At 43.8% G+C, this 20,504-nt stretch overlaps 3 protein-coding genes across 9 annotated transcripts in view; 2 read left to right on the forward strand and 1 right to left on the reverse strand.

The window, feature by feature from the left end:
• Positions 1-20,504, forward strand: part of LOC127607452 (transforming acidic coiled-coil-containing protein 1-like) — a 164,782-nt gene that overhangs the window by 120,685 nt on the left and 23,593 nt on the right. For 3 of the 5 annotated variants that reach the window (XM_052075783.1, XM_052075784.1, XM_052075786.1), the window contains exon 1: positions 19,108-19,221. The exons of 1 other annotated variant lie outside the window; for it this stretch is intronic. In XM_052075783.1, the coding sequence (XP_051931743.1) occupies positions 19,112-19,221 (110 nt within the window). In that variant the 5' untranslated portion in view covers positions 19,108-19,111. Of the gene's footprint in view, positions 1-19,101; positions 19,222-20,504 lie in introns of those variants that run through there. One more of the 5 variants, XM_052075790.1, reaches the window with a different exon arrangement.
• stx18 (syntaxin 18) lies at positions 53-12,396 on the forward strand. Of its 3 annotated transcripts, XM_052075800.1 has the most exons (12): positions 53-267; positions 7,753-7,820; positions 8,462-8,577; positions 8,663-8,740; positions 8,840-8,906; positions 8,978-9,069; positions 10,174-10,265; positions 11,269-11,327; positions 11,475-11,544; positions 11,634-11,714; positions 11,791-11,894; positions 11,964-12,396. In XM_052075800.1, the coding sequence occupies exons 1-11, from the start codon at positions 115-117 to the stop codon at positions 11,884-11,886; spliced, it is 972 nt and encodes a 323-aa protein (XP_051931760.1). In that variant the 5' UTR covers positions 53-114; the 3' UTR covers positions 11,887-11,894; positions 11,964-12,396. The 3 variants fall into 3 exon arrangements, with proteins under 3 accessions (XP_051931760.1, XP_051931759.1, XP_051931761.1); XM_052075799.1 differs by having other exon boundaries at positions 11,791-12,396; XM_052075801.1 differs by lacking the exon at positions 7,753-7,820 and having other exon boundaries at positions 120-267; positions 11,791-12,396.
• Positions 12,738-18,078, reverse strand: LOC127607466 (neuronal vesicle trafficking-associated protein 1-like). The gene is made up of 5 exons (XM_052075812.1): positions 17,865-18,078; positions 17,460-17,606; positions 16,790-16,906; positions 15,291-15,401; positions 12,738-14,133 (listed from the first exon to the last, which is right to left on the reverse strand). The coding sequence occupies exons 2-5, from the start codon at positions 17,586-17,588 to the stop codon at positions 13,930-13,932; spliced, it is 561 nt and encodes a 186-aa protein (XP_051931772.1). The 5' UTR covers positions 17,589-17,606; positions 17,865-18,078; the 3' UTR covers positions 12,738-13,929.

Genomic DNA, 20,504 nt, shown 5'->3' on the forward strand with positions numbered 1-20,504 from the left:
TTTGAGTCTTTCTGTTCCTCCTAAACGTCGTCGCGTTGAAACGACGTCACGTCCGGGTGACGTGTCAATTTGTTTACAGGAGGAAGTCCCCGAACTGCTGCTCGTCTCACAGACATGGCTGTGGACATAACGCTACTTTTCAAAGCCAGTGTCAAAACGGTCAAAACCAGAAACAAGGCGATAGGAATAGGTTTCGATTCCACCAAAGATGAGATTTTCAAGCGGAGCAGACCTAAGAATGGCTTCTCTCCTAAGGCGAAAGAAGTGGTAAGTCTTGGCCCCGAGCTAACTGCAGCTAACCACCATGCTAATTGCCGACGCGAAGTCTTTGATGACACGATAAACTTGTGATTTGTGAAAACGTGCCGCTGTTCATTTGGTGGAATGTTAACACGCGGTGTTGCAAAACTAAATTTCAGAACGTTATCGTTATTGCATGTTTAACTCGTGCTCACATGCTCGGATTAGCACTCTACACTTAACGCAGGCCCATTACTCATTTAGGCACACGAGTGATGCAAGTGATACAAAACTAATATTATTTTGTCTTATTGTTGACACTGTCATTAAAGGTAGTCCTCTCTTGTGTGCCGTACTGAAATTCGTTTTTTTGGGGGGGGGGGCGTATTCTTCTCAAATATTGTGCTGCTCTTTAAATCGCCATTTTGTAGAATAATTAATGGTCTAATAATGTAAAGCACAATTAGACATTGGAATATTTTCAAAGGCTAATGCTTCAAAAAGATATTGTCTTGCCTGACATTCGCTTGCAGGTAATATTTACATTTTATTAACCCTCTCAAAATACTTTTGGAGACCAATTTTCTTGATAATGTGGGGTTATCCATGGAACAGGCATTGCCATCCTGTTTGATGTCTGTTAGCTTCCATGTGGTTCTCAAAGGACTTGTGCTTGGTGCTCTTTTTTCCACGATGGATAAACCTAAAAGCTTTCAGTCAGTGGTGATTCCTAGCATGTGCATAATTTGTCGCACGGGCCGGCATTGCCTGGGGCAGCAACCTAATGGTTGTATTTTATAAATACAAATAACGAGAGCTGACAAATAACAAGAGTTGAAAAAGTATGCACCGTAGGCTGTAATGGGGTTTTATTATGCCGCTTTCCAACTGATGACAGTACGGCAAAGGATGGTGGATGCTTTTGGAAGCAGAAACGAAATGCATCTGGCCATTGTGTTCGTTTTGTTACTTTTTGCAGTGGCCATATAGCTGTAAGGTTTGTGTGTTTATTTTGAATATTGTCATAACCTCAGAAAGGCGCGAGCAAAGGTTTTGCACAGAGCACCTTTCAAGATTGCACCGCCACTGCTTGCAATATGGGACTGAATGATCAATCCGCTGATTTGGTGCATTTCTCAAAGGAAGTGGTCTGTAATCTATTTTGCACCATGGAGCGTTTCGTCAGGACATATTTTGACGGACTGCCGCAGCCACATCACAACGCTGAATCCACTGCCTCGTTTGCAGCCATTCTGCACTCAGCCGCTGTAGCAACCCCCCCCCCCAAACCCCCAACTCAAAAAGTTGGTTGGTTTCAACAATCCCAAACGATTCTAGCCCCATCTACCACTCCACTCTCCTACAGACACCAGTTAGCTGCACCCTTGGTTATCTTACTTTTCCTTTTGGCTGCGCCGTACAATGCTGTTATCAAACATGCCAACTTGAATAACCTTTAAAATGCAAAAAGATGCTTTACAGAGAGATTCAAACATGATCGTTGAATCTACTATCCAATGAGTCGTAAGTATGGTTCACAGACTGTGATTAGCAACCTTCTCCAAATGTATTGACCGTTGAAGGCGTGCTGTCTCCAGCGTAGATTTTGAATGGCTGTTCCTTATTTTTTAGTGAAGGGCCGTGGACTCACGTTTGCAGTGTTTGGCTGATGCCCACAGTGGTTCTTTTCTGAGATACAGCTTGTCCAGGAATGTCGATGTTTGCTTTTGTCAAGCCAGATCTGTTTAAGATGTCCGAGATTATCAAAGTGTCCAAAGTGGGCCAGTATGTACACTGGAGAGGTCAGCCCATCAGGGTCTGCAGTTGATATTATTAAGATTGGATCGGATTGTGCTATTGTAGCGTTCAACTTGCCCGAATTGTCCTGCTGGGAAGCTGCATAATGATTTCATGACCTGTGTTTGACACCTGAGACACCAAAATTCCCCTGCAATCCTACAGTTCGGTTTTCAAACCAAAATATGAAGAACGCTGTGCCTGTTTAATTGAAACTTAACAGTTCAAACCAGCGTCATGTGAGACGTCACATTTTCGTTGCCGGGTTGGACGTGCCTCCGGTGATCCGCAGCAACAAGTTCCGCAAAAAAAAAAGAAGTAAATTATTAATTGAAGTTTAACTACAGTCATACATTTTTGTGCAATTTTGGTCGTCGACACAACCGAATGGGTTGACTTTTTTTTTCTCCACCTGACTCTTTTCCGAGACGAAGTAAGAACGCTATAGTCGTTTGTTTCTTGTCTTGTAAAATCATCTTTACGTCATACTATATCCAAGTATTTGTAAATGACATGTTTATACTGTATCACGTGTTCATGTTACGTCAATAAATGTTGATCTTGTATTATACATCGTAGTTGGCGGCCATTTTATTGGAAATGGTTACGGATTTGTCATGTCCCCCGAGGTACGGTGTGACACGGTTGTAAAATCTGAAGACGCTACCCTAGGCCAGTGTCGTTTGATAGTTAAATGAACCTTCATTCAATGTTCCTGCAACGTCAGCGTAAGTGCAGCGAACTAATGCGCTCTTAAAAAGTCAGTCTTTTGTCATTGACTGAAAAACACGACAGAAAATGTGACAGAAACATTCTGTTGTGGGTGCCAACGAAGTGCAGGCATATATCAATGGTTGGCAAAGGACGGTTGGCACCCCCCCCTTCCCCACCCCCGCCTTCCCCCAAAAAGGTTTTTCTCGATGTCATGACGGCAGCAAGGAGTCCTTTGCCTAACATGAGCTCCATGAAAACAAACCTCTTCAAAGGGGCCTTGAAGAAGCACTTTACATTTCCCTCAGGGAGTCCGGACTTTAAGTTGGGCCTGATGTCAAGCATCAAACATGAGCCCGCTCGGCTCAGTCGCGCACAACCGCGTTTTTGTTCGCTTATGCTACATTGGTATTAGAAATGGTGGTTTAATAAAAAGCGGCGGTGCTGATTCAAAGAAACCCTATTCTATCCTGCGGTGCGGGTGTCCCCTGCTCTCTTCCCCCCCTACTGCTGTTTCACTCGCATTGCACATATCATCCGCAACCATCTCAGTGGAGAAATTTAAATTGCCAGTTTTGGAATGTCCTGACTGCTTACGGTCCGATTGCGGTTTTCTCCCACGTCAAGACGCGGCGGCCAAGCATTTTTCTTTGTGTGCGAGTCCTCTCTTCACATGCACGATTCCATAAACATACTGGAATAACATTTGCTTTCTGCTCTCGAACAATTTCTTGAGGAAAGCCGATCCTCCCAAGAGCCAGTGATTAAAGGTGGAAGATCAAAACAGAGAAAATATTAAATTAGGTCCCCAGCAACAATGTTGACGGCCGGCACCTAATGCGCAACAGATGTGGGTGCCCTTCCCCGAGACGTGCGGAACGCTCTTTGGAGCGTCACGAGAATCGAAACGAACATATTGAATTTGACAAATGCACAGTGCTTGTTCTCGACTAAAATCCAGCTCGTTTAAAAAGAAATTGTAAGCAAACAGCATTCCAAACTCGACTGGAGAGACTGTAGCCAAGCAGGCGATTCGGGTTTGGTCAAGGGGGAATCTTTGCCCTCAACGGGGTCGCTTGAGGGCACTGTGATCTTCATTTCACCGCTCACCTCGTCGCTCTCCACAGCATGCTTCCCTTCTCAAGTTTAAATGGCGGAGGTCACTCTGAAATTGTTAAATTGTGTGGAGAAAGGATTGCCTGGCTCCCCGCTGTGCCTTTCGTATCAGCATTCCAAAACTGGCTCTCTTTGACGTCTTTCAACGTGGCCGCCTCGATAGAACCGCCGTCACACTGGGAGAGTTTGCTTAGGATTTCAATAAGCTATCGTTAAAGTTTATGTTTCGAAAGAAATAGGACTTAATCTCTACCTTCGGAATGTTATTCCCCAACATATTTTGACGTGAGCTGCATTAAACATTCATTCTCGTGCGGTACAGAAAACGGATGACCCGAAAGCAGCCGTCCTATGCTCTTGACATTTACAAGCCCTTCGGTTTGCACTTGTTAACGCTAATGATCGTAAATCTTATTAACCCTTTCGTGCGCCCTGGAACCTGATAACACGATAAGCGGTCCACTGTCGTAAACGCTGCCCCCGAACGGGTTAAAGCTTCATTTTTATTTTCACGGACTCACGATACCTATTCATGAATAAAAGATTCCTACCAATGTCAACATAAAACTCGAAGGGCTTTTACGGCTCACGCTACGAAGATATTTCAGGTAAAAGCTGAGGCCAATGATCGTCCTCAACTTAAGAGTCGTGTATTGATCAAGATGTAGCAGTGACGGCAGTTGCCAGTTTTGTTTTTATGTTGTTGCTTCAACTGGTGTTGTTTTGCTATTTACAATCTGGGAAATGCCTCAATGACGAGCAGCAGATGTTTCTCCACCCTTACACCCCAATGTATGGGGGGGGGCCTTCACAATGAAACTGCAGCAGATGTTTGTCTCATCGACTGTCGCTGCATTTCATTATTGAAAATTTCACGTGAGAAACTTTTTGAAACAACAACAACAGAGGAGTTTCATTTCAAGCCAGAGTCGACAGGTTCTCGGCTTCTGTCTCGTCTCGTTCTTTGCGGCATTACTTTTGTATTCTCTCGCTGAGAATCAAAAGTGATCACAGAGATCGCTAAAACGGATTCATTATTTGTCGTGAAAACCTCATTTTCAGACGACTTACAGGAAGTGAAATTCGATCACTTGAAGATCTTTCGTGTGAGTGTTGGGAGCGCTGTCTCCATGACTTTGCCGAAATCTCATGCGGCGTCACTATGACAACCAGATTCTCGGAGGAGAATGTTCTAAAAGGAGAAGAGCTCGATCTACTCGATGTTGAAAGGGTGGGTGGTGGGGGGGGGGGGGGGGGTGTCCAAACCCCCATGGGAGATTTACTTGAACTTCAAAATAAAATCAACATGTTGTCATTGCCCAAGTCTCCTTCTGCATCAGACCTCCATAATTGAATCCAACATAGCACGGCGTCAGTATAAATAGCCTTCAGGATTTAAGCTGAATCGAGTTAGTCATCATCTAATTCTGTCAGTTACCTGGATTTAACAAAACAAAAGGGACATTCAAGCCATTTGCGGGGTGGAGGGAGGAAAAAAAATATCTGCTAACTAAGCCCTTTCTCTTGTCTTCCTCATAATAATCCCTCCTGATGGTTTGTTTGGGCTCAGTCAGCGCCGCAGGCCCAACGAGAAAGTGAGGAGGTAAAGTGGGGGTCTTTGATGATGTCGAGATTAGTTTGAGCCCGGCAGACTGTCTCCTTCTCGTCGAGTCGCGAGGTGTCCCCCCCCCGCGCTCACGCAAACGCGCACGATGATGCACGTTCATCCGTACACGTTTCACATGCGGGGGCCGGGCCGGGCCGTATGCCGCCGGGCCACCTCGTCGCTCATTGTCGAGGAATTACTTGCTCTTTATGGTCTTAAGTTACAAGAGCAATTGATCCCCCTGACCCCCTGCAAGCCCTTGAGCTTGCGCTGGGAATCCGAGCTCCAATGTATACACACTGGAGACAGCTCAACCCCCAGAGCAGCACTCTCGACACACCCCGCTGTGCCCCCTTCTACACGCCTTGCCTGGCATTTTCATTTCATTCCAGTTTGGGGGTTTAGCACGACCTGCTGGCCCAACGCTGCAGTACTACGCGGACGTCTGTGAAAATACGCAGAGGCTCTGGTCAAAAATAATCTGTTTTAAATTCAGATTGTAATCAATCAGTCAAGTCTTAATGTGACGATTAGCATCTCGGATTGTTATGTGCGCCTCATGCATCGCTTTGTTGTGTTTTATTTTTTTAAGATGAATGGATTGATTGGCCCCACGCATCAGTCTGAGCCAGGGAAAAAAGTAGAGAGAGATTGAAGGTGTTACATGTTGGCAATGGTAAAAGGCGAAACATTCTCACTTGCCCTTCAAACAGTAAAAGTATTGAACCAATAAAAACAAAGCGTTCTGCCTTAACTTGTTCATCAAATGAAAATAGGCCAAGTCGTAAGAATTAAGACCCCCCGCCGCAGTCTTGTGTCCTCGAACGCAATTCTGCTAACTTGATTTAATTTCCTGTTTATTCTCATTGTTATGTGTTTTTCCTTGAAGGCGCCTAGCCGAGGACCTCGCTTCAAATATGCCGAAACGAAATCAAACCACGCACCAAAAAATGTCTTTGATGCTTGCTGAGCTGAAGTCTCACGACATTTGCCGATGTCTTCCTCTGTGGTATTGTGCGTGGCGGTTGTTCAACACCCCCCCCCCAAAAAAAAAGTATCGTTTCATTTTCAGCAGTTGCACTGAACAGAAGAAATAACAGCCACTGGGAGGAAAACAAGGAATCGTGTAAGAGACCTTTGCTCTGTTAAGTAACTAAAAACCACCGCGAGAGCTTTCCTGGCGTGTAAATGGCAGTCTTGGCATCACGTCTGTTTTTTCTGATTCTTGTCGGCGGCATTGCAACACAGACCGTGTTTAGAAAAGTCTTTGAAGCAAAAGACCCTTCAATTCATCTCCCGAGCTTAACTGCTCCGAACAACAATTAACTCCTGACCCCAAATAATTTGTATTATTACAAGGGTCGGCTTGCCTGGGTTAGCGGACGGCCCGCAGCCGTGCCATTCATCACGCAAGCAAGAAAAGGACATCTATGTCTCCAACAACTTGCCCAAGCCTGTAAATTCGGACACCTTTTTTTTTTTCCTTCTCCCCCACCACATTTCCCGAGTCAGCTCAAATAAAACCTCACTTCAGGTCTCTGTGATGCTCGAATGGATGTTTAGAGATATTATTAGACAGCTGGTGCCAGATTACTGCTTACAGCCCGGGCAATTAGATAATTGGTGTTGTTAGAGTGGAAAGGTTGAAGGCCGAAGACATTATGCTATCATAATAATCCGCCGCGCTCGAGGCCTCCCGTCACAGTCAAATCCATTGTGTCATTTTTCAATCCTTCGCTTGTCCGAGTCACGTCTTGCGCGCTGTCCAACACAGCCCACGCTGTGTGAGGGTCTGCGCTGCCAACATAACTCTGCAGACGGGGGAAGCAATTGGATCTTTTTTTTCTTTAATATTTGACTGAATTACACGGGGCAAATATTGAATTGAAGCACGTTTCCTTTGGTTTCCCTGGACACATATACACTCGGCGATAAATAGAAACACATCCTGAATTTAAAGCTTATTTGCAATCACTCTGCCAGCCAGTGCTGTGTGTGCAGTCGCTTGCTCGCTCGCCTATTTTTTTATTTTATTTTTTTAATTTATAAGGGCAGCTTGACGGGGGCGAATGGCAAGTTTGAATTTAGTAGTGTGCCGCATGCTCAAAGGTAAATATTGTGAATTCACGGCCACGGGACGGACATTGGTCACCTGTCATCTTCAATAAGCGCAAGATGATCCATTTTAGCCGCGCTGCGCCTAAAAGTAAGCGGCGAGAAAATTGCCGCTTGCTCAAGTGACGCTTTGACATGTTTATAATGACACAACGTCTTTTTCCTAGATCATTAACATCACCAAGCTCAAAGACTTCTTGCTGCAACACAGGAAGGATTATGTGAGCGCCGGAAGGTAAGCCTCGGCTCGCCACTGTAGGAAATCTCACAAAAAGTGACAAAAACGCCGCTTTGATGCGAGTTGTCAAAAATACGCGCGAGCTTTCTGGTGAGCCAGATCGAGCGGTGTGGTCTGACGCAGCGGGCTCCAGCCTAGTTGTCGGCAATAATTGAAGTGCAACCAAGCAGAGAAGGATTAACGTCCCGGAAAAACTGTACGACTTCCTCTCTCCAAGTCGCAACCGCAACACATTAGCCAAACATCAAGATGTCTGTAGTTAGGCGGAGTCTGCTTTTCAAAAGCGCTGGGAAAACCCATCAACAATTCATTTGTACGCATTCGGATATCATCGACTTGAACGGTTTGCCGCAATCTGATTTTGCGCTTCCTTCTTATTCCGCCACTTTGGCTCTGTTTTGACTGGAATATTTTGGAGTTGGCCCCCCGTGACCTTCCTTTTTCAAAATGTAAAAAAAAACAAAAAAAACTCCTCCTTCTTCCATTTGGGTCAAGATATTTTCAGAATGAAAAGAATCAACATGCTGTTAAATGAAAAGATGGTTGCACAGCAGTTCAGTTTCATCTAAACTTCCCCTGAAGGTTTTTTTTTTTGGTCCAATTTACGTTAGCGAAGGTTGTTGTCGTGTATCTTACAGTCTCATCTCATCAGATCTCACCCGCATGACGGATAACGAACGTGATCAGATTGACCAGGATGCCCAAATCTTCATGAGGACGTGTTCCGACGCCATCAAACAGCTACGCATCGATGGTGTGTAGCATCTGCGCTGATTTGAGATGCGGCTCGCTCTTACCTTAACGTTTTTACACGACACTCTAATTTGCGTGCTTTCTAGCTGACAAGCCGGCGACATCAGCCCAGACCAAAGAGCACAGGGGGGCGGTCTTGGACCTCATTGAAATGTACTTGAAAGGTGAGTCCGAAGCAACTGAAAATCGGATGTTTGCTGCTCCGTAACTTTTGTACTGTTTGCATTGGCCTGAATGTGCGCCTGTTTGGAACGCTTTCAAAGGTGTATGCAAGCTGTACTCGGAGCAGAGGGCCATAAGAGTCAAGAGAATGGTGGACAAGAAGAGACTGTGAGTATTTGTTTCAATTGCTGTTGCTTGTCCCCGTTTCCTGATCGGAAACACGAGACTCCTGAATTCAGGTCGAGACTGGGATCCGAGCAGCACAGCCATGTGCAGAAAATCGTCGATGAGGAGTCCAAGGAGGAAGTGACGGCGAAGGAGCAAAGCTCTGGTATGGCAACGAGTTCTGCGTGCATCCTCGTTATCTTTGGCTGGTGATTGCAAATTCATCATAAAGAGGTTCAAAGTCAAAAATTGATTTGAGAAAGCTAATGCCCGTCCCGGGACGTATAGGCAGCAGACAAAGATTCACTTGATTGTTTCAATTCACATGTGATGATGGGCAGACAGTCCAGAGATGAAAAGCTACCGTATTTTCACGACTATAAGGCGCCATTAAAAGTCTTAAATTTTCTCCAAAATGGACAGGACGCCTTATGATGCGGAGCGTCTTGTGTATGCGCTGAGTTCCAAAACCTGACTGACAGCCGACACGCTGTTTATATAGAGAAAAGGCGGAAGTGACTGTGGACAGGCATGCGGCAGAGAAGTCGGCCAATCAGTGAAGGGTGGGCGTGTATGTATACACATATGGAGAGAGAGAGGGAGCAGACGTGAGAGAGTACAGGCATGCGGGGGAGAAGTCCGCCAATGAGTGAAGGGTGGGCGTGTAAGTGGACGCTAAAGGGACACCCCAAGCAGGTACCAACACCTGTATAGAGTGTGGCTATGTGCATTGTTGAAAAACAACTTCGGTTTTGGTTTAAGAACCCCCGCAAATAAATTCGACAAAGAGACACAGCATCATTTCTGCGGAGCCACGTGGCAATGAGAGTGACTCTTGACAACGAGAGGGAACGCGGCGTTTTTGATGGATTACCGGTACTTGCACAATTGTTCAATTCTGATACAGAGGATGAGGACTTTGATGGATTTCTGGGTGACGATTGATCGAAAAACGTGATTACATTTTACGATGGCTAAATAAAATACAACGGAACTCAGTTTTGTTTCCGTTGCCTTTTTAAAAACGTGTTTTTAGCTTGTGTCTGTATGTCTTGGCATGCTACCGTATGCTTCAAGCTAACGTGTTTTTAGCGTACGCGCATGCATGCCGTATGTTTAAGCTGTCGTATGTTTTACCACTATAAAAGTGCGCCCAACCATACAGTGCGCCGAATGGTCGTGAAAATACGGTATTTGTAGAGCAACTACAACGCGCCATCGTGACAGCGACGACCTTCCTAGTCACGGAATGAATCTTTGTGTGATTCAGACAAGAGTGCAACAGAAACGTCGGACCAAAGCGTCAACCTGTGGGAGGAAGGCAAAGTGGAGGATGAGCTCTCTCCTGAGGAGATCCAAATGGTTTGTGACTCTTGACACATCCCACCACTGATACCGTCGCTGTTGTTTATTTTTAGGGTGAATTTTGGTGTTGTGTCCAACATGGCTTTTTCTGCAATGTTTGGAGGTTTTAAATTCGTCATGGCCATCGGCTCGGAGTGTGGGAGGCCCTTTTGGGAATGTGGCTAGCACATCTGCCTGACAGTCAGGCCTTTCTTGGTTCCAACCTCGGTTCGGGTTTTCTGTGTGGGGTTTGGATGTTGTCCCTGTTCCCTCGTGGGTTTTTTCAGGCACTCGGAACGACCTACCACATTCCAAAATTGTGCAGTTTTGGTTTATTCCGTATTTTCCGCACTATATAGCACTTCCGAGTATATCAGGCGCAGCTTCAATGAATGGCCCTACTTTAAAACTGTTTTCATCTATAGGGCGCACCGCATCGTAAGGCACATAGAATAGAGGCTACAATAGTGGCTGCTGTTGCATTATGCATCCACTAGATGGAGCTACGCTCAAGGGAATGCAATAGAATACAGCTTTATTTATGTAGCGCTTTCACAACCGCTGCAGCTGTGACAAAGCGTTTTACAGAACATTTAAAGGAGTACGTCCAAGAAATCAGAATATTGATCCATATAGAAGGCGCATCGGATTATGAGGCGCACTTTTGAGAAAATGGAATGCTTTTAGGTGCGAGTTATAGTGCGGGAAATACATTACTTAAAATTTTGAGATGGGAGTGGACGTACAGGTTTGTCAAAATGGGCCCAGTGAGTGGCTGCCGACTAGTATGGGATGTCCAAAAATCCAAAGTCAACTAGGACATGATACATTGATAGATGGATAGCCTGAAGGGTTTACCAAAGTGTAGTTTACCAGATGATGATGATGAAGCAATTCAACTGTGACTTTGTGTGGCCGGTGGGATACACTCTGGTTGTCTCTGACCTTGCATTTCACATTATTTCTCTGTTGTGGCAAAACGGGACTGACTCCTGATTATTTGTTGCTTGTATGTGTGCAGTTTGAGCAGGAAAATCAGAGGCTGGTCAGTGAAATGAGCAACCTGGTTGATGAAGTGAGGTGAGTCATCAGAGGTCAACGATTGCTCCCTCTCAGAAATATCAACTTGGCCAGCAAGTACTCAGGAATGAATGCGAGGGGGGATTTTTATTTATTTATTTTTTCATTTTTCGGACTCAAGCCTTGCTTCTTGCGTCCTTCCACCAGGCAAATCGAGGGGAAGGTTGTGGAAATCTCAAGACTGCAGGAAATCTTTTCTGAGAAAGTCCTCCAACAAGTAAGATTTGGCTCTTAACTGGGTTTGACACGTGATTGATTTTTTTTATTGATTTTGAATAACCCGTCACTCCTCACTTGTCATGGCAGGAGACTGAAATTGATAACATACATCAGTTGGTGGTCGGCGCGACAGAGAATGTTAAAGAAGGCAATGAGGATATACGGGAGGTGAGCTTCAGCGAAACGCCGCACGGGCTCGACCGTCCTGCGCTTTCTGACGTCATTTTTTTGTTTATGTCACAAGGCCATCAAAAACAATGCCGGCTTCCGTGTCTGGATCCTCTTCTTCCTGGTGATGTGCTCTTTCTCGCTGCTCTTCCTGGACTGGTATGACAGCTAACAGGCACGCCATTTGGGAGCGCAGCATGTTGGGAGGCAATCTGGTTTCAGTCACATGGTGAAAAAGTGACGACAACACCAGACGGGAGGTTTTCCATTTAGCGTGCTGAACTTGAAAGACAAGAGACTATTTAGCAGATTCTTGTGGCCTCCTCTTCTAATAGAGTTATGTATCTGCTTCACACGAGTTGAAGGCCGCCTCTGTGGATGGAGCCAAACTTGGATTGTCAGCACGAGGCCCACTTTTGGATGGCGCGATGGTCTCGGCAAGTAAACGCTTGATAAAAGACAAACGTCATTGCACGAAATGATACATGTTCTATTGCGCCTCCTTTTGAACAACCTTGATGCATTTGAAGGTTTGCTCCGAGATGAAAATTGCTACCTTTGTTTTTTTATTTTATTTTAAAGGAACAACCGTGCATCTGTAAATTCAACTTCACTATAAGATTGAGAATGGTTTGTCTTCAGCAGCAGACCGTCGAACGAATAAAGGAGCTCATCACTCACATTATCATCTCCGAAGTACTTTGTTTACTTCCGGCTACAAGGTGAAAATGGACAGGTGATAGTTTCAAATACTGTATGTAGCTTCAGAATTGCCCGTAGATGCCACAAAATGGCAGAAGAAGCACTTCAAAATAGTTCCTTTGCATCAAGATGGTGCCAAAGTAAGACTTTTGTTTTCGTATGAGCACAAAAAGCAGCAATCATGTGTTTTTTCAGCAAATAACGGACACCTGTTTAAAAAAAAAAAGAAATCCGATTGGATGAATTTGCCTTTGCTGAACACGCAACCACGCAAAAGTTCTCTAGTTGTGTCACCTTTATTGTCATAAAGATTCCACAACATTGTTGGTGGGAAACATGGGCACTTTATTTCAATTCATTTAACATTTAATGTAGCAAATGCACTTCAATGGTACTTCATAACACTGTATGAAAATTGGGCATTTGTGACCATTTAACAGACATGTCCAAGAAAACAAAGCGTCAAGACAAGTGACTACTTTTGGATGACTCAAATAAAACAGTCAGCCAATCGATGGTTCCCGGTGGCTATCTGTTGACATTTATAAATCACAAAGAGTTGCACAATACAGCGTCATTACTACCAAAGCAAAAACATTCAGTAGAGCAGCATGAAAGTTACGCTGAGAAACGCAGCCTTTTCAATTCAATCTTGTGTCGCCTGCAAAAATGCACCATTGTGTTCACAAAATGGATGGCAATCTGTTCGAAATACACTTGATACATGAAAAAAATGACAGCAGTATGATGCAGAAAGCAGTTTGGGGCAAACTACACAACCTAAAATTGTGCAAAATACATTTGTTGCTGGTGCAGCCAGTGGACGTCGATCCTTTTGTCACAACAATTTAGTAGGCTTTGTACAAAAAAACAAAAGTGTCATTTTTAAAAGCAGTAATTTTGATGTCAAATACAATTATCGATGCAGCTTTGAACTAATAGCAGAGAGTAACATGATTTGCTTATGTGTAAGTGGCATAGCGTGTCCACGTTGCTCTTAAAATTCATATTACAACTGAATATAATACTTGGATTTCTTTTTCTACGTTTTTTCCTCCCCCCTACAGAATTAAGTTCCACACCGCAGTGGCATTGATGCTGCAAACATTGCTCCGTGATCACTACAGAGTTCAAAACAATAGTCTATTGAAAATGAAAAAAAAAAAAACTGCAAAATTGCCGTGCGTGCATCTCCATCTAAATGTGTCACAAACATGATAACTCACAGTCATTTCACTAAATTGAGCTCTAATGTGTGTATGTGTATGTACAATGTTAATATCAAGTGTGTGTGTGTGTGGTGGGAAGGGGGGCATTTCTACATGTATGTATCCCCCCACTCAACTGTGTATCAATAAATAACCGCATCTGCTATGCAAGCAAACCAGGAACCCAGCAGAAGTCTCATTCAGCCGACCTTGAAGGCGGCACAGCACCTCGGGCAAGACGAACACTCGGGTTTGCTTGAATGGCACAATCGTATTATTTATTATCGAGGCCCCGCCCAGTGTGGTTAGGCCAGCTTCTGTGCCGTCTCCGTCTCCTGCTGGGTGACCTTCTCCTCGGACATGATGGTCATCCACGGCGATACGGACCGAGTGATGGTCTGCTTGGCGATGTTGTAGTGGTTGATGAGGGTGAAGAGACGCCCGCGGCCCCCCGGGCCCTGATGGGGGAAGTTGCCGCCGTACATCCCAGCCGGCATGCAGCGACCTTGCTGCTCCACGCAGAGATGGTCGACGGACAGAAGAAGACAAATTAACCTCTTTATGTGTGGCGTATATCTCCTCAACATTCCGGTAGAATATCTCACCCCAGAAAACAACCGTATTTTCTGCACTATAAGGCGCTTCGGAGTATAAGACATACCTTTAAAGAATGGCCTTTTTAAAAACAGTTTTCATATAAGGCGCAGAGAATAGAAGCTACGATAGTGGCTGAGATTATGTTATGCATCCACTAGATGGAATAAAGGGAATGCCATACAACACGGGTTTATTTATATGGCGCTTTCACAACCGCTGCAGCTGCAAAGTGCTTAAAAAAAAAAAAACATTAAAAATAGTACGTCCATGAAATCAAAATATTGATCCATATATAGGGCACTTCGAATCATATGACGCAATTTTGGCTTTTGAGAAAATTGAATCCGCCTATATTTCCCGTCACTTGTACTTTCGGCCAGTTGGCTAAAGCTCTATGGTGAATTTGATGTCTTAATGGTTTAAGAAGTCGTCCCGTTGCTATTGTAGTAATACAGATTCTAAAGGGCCAGAGCAGATCAAATTGTCATGGCGACACATAAAGGCCAAAATCTAATTCCGGCATCGAGTCTAACATCCACATGGACATAGTGGAATTAGTCAAGGGAAACTGCCGTGGAATGAAGAGAGACTGCTGGGAAGAAAGGAATACAATTTCATGGAACCAATAATAGAATTTAGGTTGGAAATGTAGGTCAGCAGAAAAAGCCTGATGGTTCGCCACTGTGGATTTCACCTGGATTTGTTAAAATTGATCCTATGCAACTCATAGTATGATGAAATAGTTGTTGCACACTAATGATCAATCAGGAGGTTCATATAATTTTATCCATCCTTGTAAAATCACAAAGGTTCAATTCAATGCACTCATAATTGCAATCAAATGCACTACTATTACTATTTTGACGCATAGCGTGTCTGAGCTCAGATTTAGTACTTGCGTCATTGCAAAGTGAAGAAGAGACATTTTCCTTTTCATTCAATCAAAGTCGATTCAACAGCCGTGCATTCGGCAGACGGAATGATGACCATTGAAGACAACTTTCAGGAGCGGCAAACGCACAACCAAGCACGAAAATACATTTTTAACAAATCAAGCGTCTCCACCCACCGTGTACACAAAGCTGTCAGGGCATGGCTGCTCGTACTGGTAAACCTTGTAGACCACCAGGAACACCACACACACCAAGAAGGCCAGAGCACAGATCACCAACAAGGTCACCTGATGGAAAAACGGCAAACGATGAACAAAAGTAAAAAAATCAGTCCGTTAAGGCTTTAGGATTAGAAGCTTGTAAGGGCAATTTAAAAATGTTGCATCTGGCAAAGTCTGCAGTTGTGTGATCATCTGCGCGGTCCTGCTTGCGCCTCACGGGGAGGAGTTACGTAACACCTTGTGCTGTTTCTGGGGAGGGCAGGAGGAAAGTTGAAATACGGTTATTGGTTCTCCCTCAAAGCTGCGCATTCAGAAATTGATAAGCGCACTCATCTGTTGCTGCGAATGGCTTTTCGTCCTCCTTCAGCCAAAAATCTGAGTGGAGACTAGTCGATGTCACGCCCTGAACATCGTGATGAAGATGTAAAGTACATGAGTCGACTAGTCCATACGACCTCTAGTGCAGCGACTGGCACAACTGGTTCCTCATGCAAATAACCAGTAATTGACACCTCCCCCCTAAAGACGTCTGTAAGTGCCACAAGATGGCGACAAAGCACTGCTTTTGTCTAAATCAAGCTCCTCAACTCTCTTCAGTGGAGCTCTTTGGCACCAAGATGCTACTAAAGGTACAGAAGGTAACACTTTTATTGCTTCAGCTTGAGAACAAAAAGAGACGAGAAGTGATTTTTTTTTTCATCGAAAAACGGAAGATAACAGCCCCATAAAAATAATAATAAATTGCAAATTCACAAGTGGGCAAGGTTGGTGATGGAAAATAAATGAGCCCAGTGTCTATCCCGAGAAGACATTTCTTTTTAACGCCAGGTGTGGCCCGTCGGAGCGGTAAACACAAAGCAACGCAACAGGAGATTCTCGAAGATCTTTGAGGCGAGGACTCCCTGCGGTACTTCAAAGCTCATGTGATCTTAAAAGAGGTTTTGATCACACCTGACAATGACAAGCTCATCTGTTGGCTCGGGAAGAGCCAGGACTGTTTAATTCAAGGATATTTTCAAATGGTCCAAAGACCGGAGACGTTTGCCCGCCAGGGAGGTCGGACATAAGCGACCACTGGGAGGCCATCGCCATGGCAACAGCTGATTTCATGCCAGTGGGCCGAGGGAAGCGTAAAGTGAATCAGTGCTGAGCACGATGGGATCTTGTGTCAAGTTGCAGGACACGGAAAGTTGAAGTGGGTCAGAGCCACTTTGATTCGGTGAATGGAGAGGGGCTTCAAGTTGATCTGTCAGGCGTCTGTGATTCAATTTTTCGGAAAACCTTTACTTTTACGCCTTATTTTTAAAAACAGCTTTGTGTACCTTCTACTCCTTTGTGAAATTAGGCATGCTAAATTTTGTTTGTTTGTTTTATTCGCTTGCAGCTATTGTACAAATTTGTGGAGTAAAAATTAACGTTTTAATTTAGGATTTTTCAGAGAGCAGGAATCTTACTTTCAGTCGCTCAGACACGCCTTCGATGATGCTTATCGAGAACTCTGCGATTTTGGGGGATCTGATCTTGCCCTTCTTGCTCTCGCCGTCATAATCCGCCTTTGTCTTCACCACCACCTGGAAACGCGCGCGGACACACACACACACACACACACACACAGGTACAAGCAAGAATTTACTTAACTTGGAACTGCATGTGCTCAAATTTCACACATGAGCTGTCGCTTGGACAATAGATACTCTCACTGGCCATTTCATTAGGTACAACAAACTAATCTAAGGCAAGAGCTGCAGCAAGCATTCTGCCTTGACAGGTAGTTCAGAGTGGCAAGGTTAGGAATTGGGAGTTGGAATTGATCGAGTTTATTGTGATTAGTGTGGCCGTACATTTTTTTTAAGGTCGATAAGCGGTACAGAAAATAGGTTTCCCTGATTTTAAAAATATTTGAATAACAATAAGATATAATTCATACGATGCAACATCCATTTTATTGAAACATATATACTGTGTATATATATATATATATATATACATATATATATATATACTGTGTATATATATATATATATATATACATATATATATATATACTGTGTATATACTGTATATATATATATGCATATATATATATATTATTTTTTTTTAATTATTTTTTTTTAATTCCCTTACCTTGTCCGGTGGAGGGAAATGAAGCTGGCTGGCATCTAAAGGTGTGATGAGGGGGATTGTGTCAAATCCGTCTTCCGAGGCCACCTTCCCGTTGTTTTTCTCACTGAAATTATTCCCCAGTTTAACCATTTTGTGCACACACCAAACCTGGAGGAGAGAAGAGATGGAGAGGGGCTCATGCACCGGCCTTTATTATTCATATCAAGCATCATATGCTATTGTGCGGATATCAACCGTCGTTTGAATCTAAATTCGCTTCTTTTCTGATATACGAAGCATAAATAACACGTGCGGTGTAATTATGCGGTGTTGTGATGTGTCGCCTTTGTGGATTAGGGGGTGTGTGGGGGGTGGGGGGACAACAATCCCGTTCAACACCAAAATAACAAATATCGGAACACTCACCTTATCAGCCGAGTGTAATGTTTGGAAAAATGGATTCGATTTCTGTGGCTTTCCCTCCTTCAACTGCACCGTGTGTTGTTGATTGTGTCACACACGCCAAGCGCCTGAATTGTATGACGCAGCCGCTGTTGAGGAGGAGGAGAGAAGAGAGGAGAGGAGAGAAGAGAAGAGCTGGTGCACAATATGGCCAAGCTGCCCCAGTCCCCTCTATATGCTGCATGCTGCACTGCAAGTGATGTAACGTCCTCATTGCATCCGCTGAGCACGTTCTTCACTCGTATCCGGTTGGCTCGCCAGTCGCCACAATGGCGCTGATAGGGGCCAATTCCAAAATCATACCCACAATTTACCCAAAAAAACGTTTTCTCCCCCTCCCATTTTCTGAATTCGATGCAGTGCAATGTAAGAATCATAAATGCAAATCGCCACTTCATTAAAATATTGGCCTAAAAGTCACATTTTGACCCCCACCCCCAAGTATTTATTTTTTTATTCATTTATTTATTTATTACCGCATCTTTTCATGATGCTGGCGACTCTCTGCTAAAATCGACATCTTTAGTTAAACAGATCGATCAATTCTACTCCGGAAATGATTTTTTCCCGAAATAAATATAATTAATATTTTGTATAGAGGTTCATTTTTTTCTGAAGAAAGAATTAAATGTAAATAAAAAAAATGATTTTGACCACCCCCCCAATCCGCTTTTCTCCCAAAGAAGTCAGATTGCAGTTCTGCAATTCTGCATTCTGAGAGACAAACACTAGAGGGAGACCTCTGCTAGTTTAGTTTCCAAACTTTAATGATGGCCGCAGTAGAGGAAGTACAGTACATGCATTCCTGTATTGTCGTCTTTAATGAACAATATCAGAACACGCAACTGTGTTAAATTGTCTATCTAACTGTATATCGTTAGATTAAAACAACGTTTGTTTTTATTGACAGCTCTTGGGAAACAGCGTATCTATAAAAGTAAGTTAAACAAGCAAACGACCAAAACATAATGAGTGATACACATATATTAATGTTCTGAGCCTCGTATGTCGTTGTAAAACAGTTAAACAAATATACACCGCCCCGTTCATATGGAGGCATAGCATACTGTAAATGCATGGGAATTTAGAAATGTGCGCGCGTGTGATTTTTTTTCTTTTTGCACAATTAGGTGTGTTTGGGGTGTGACTGCTGTTTCTTTAAAATCCACTCTGTCTCTCAGTGCCTCATTTCCCATTTCCCGTGCAGCCGCATGGACCGAGCTCCACCACGCGCACACAAAGTTCAACCAACTCTGGCGGAAGCTCACACGGAGGACTTCATTCTTCCAAGACTAGACAACGTCTCAATTGATAAACCAAGGTAGGATCCATCCACTGAGCTCTGCTACAGTAGTATATGTGATGGCTTCTGCTCCATAACCTTTGGACATCAGCACTATCAACTTTCATGTACAGTTTGTTCTGATTTAGTGAGTGTTGGGGAGCTTTTCTGTGTGTTTTCTTACAAATCTTTTCCTTAAGCTATAATTCCCGTGACAAGTTGACCCGTCTAGTAGTGTGTGCGTGTGTGTCACACAAATCCTGTTGTTGAATGAACAGGCGAACTGTGACTGTATCATATGGGCGAGTGTGCTTCTGACGTTTCTGGAGGCTTTTTTGGGAGGATGAAGTCACAGGGAGACACACCCTGAGGCTGGGACACGCTCGCTTACTCACAGCAGCCAAGGCAAGGGTGGGAAGTTTTCCACAGTAGCCATTCATATACAGTACGCACACAGTTGCAAGAAGAGAAGGTGGCGTTCAAGCATGAAAATGCAAGATTTTATCGTTATGTGCCATGCTTTATTGTTTCACACTTATTTTCACCCTAAATAGATCATGGTTCCATGAATAAAAATTGGGCTTACGTAGGAATAAACAAAAGTTCTTACTGGAATGCAGCTGAGAGAAACGTTTCCCATCAGGCCAAAAAAAAAAGGGGGTTTGAGAGCATGTGACCGAAGAAGCTTTTCAGCCAACTCCTCCTCCACTTCCTCTCCACCCCATTCAAGTGCTGAATTCTCTGTAGACCTGATACTATTGACCAGAGATGGCCATCTGGCAACCAAAAAGCGGGGTTCTACTGTATGGTATTATTTTGTAATATAGCCATTCACCACTAGATGGCAGACACGGCCTTTAAATTTATGAATGCATTTTTATTTTGTGAAAGAAATGCCCAAATGGTGTCCTTGCACTTAATGTTGGTTTACTGTTCAGCGGTTTTGTGCCGTCCTTAATTGGTATTTTTTATGCAAGAGAATCCATCGCACAAGAAAAACAAATCTCACCCGAGGCTATTTTGTTGTGTGCTTGAAACTCTTTGTTGGTGAACAGTGGCTCCTTTATACTTGCACTGAGAAATATACTATGTCAACTGCATTATGTTAAGAGCATGTGCATGTATTTTGTCCATGTTTAAAAAGGGGTTCTAATGATAATTATTATTAGTAGTAGTATCATCATCATACTGTTTTTAGGACACTCCAAGATTATTTACATACAGTTTACATAACACAGAACATAATTCAGGATTTGGTTTTGCATTGACAGCAGAATATACCCCCCCCCCTCCCTGCCGCTTCTTTTTGTCAGCTTTTGTCA

This window comes from Hippocampus zosterae, chromosome 9 (assembly GCF_025434085.1).
Source record: "Hippocampus zosterae strain Florida chromosome 9, ASM2543408v3, whole genome shotgun sequence".
NCBI lineage: Eukaryota > Metazoa > Chordata > Actinopteri > Syngnathiformes > Syngnathidae > Hippocampus > Hippocampus zosterae.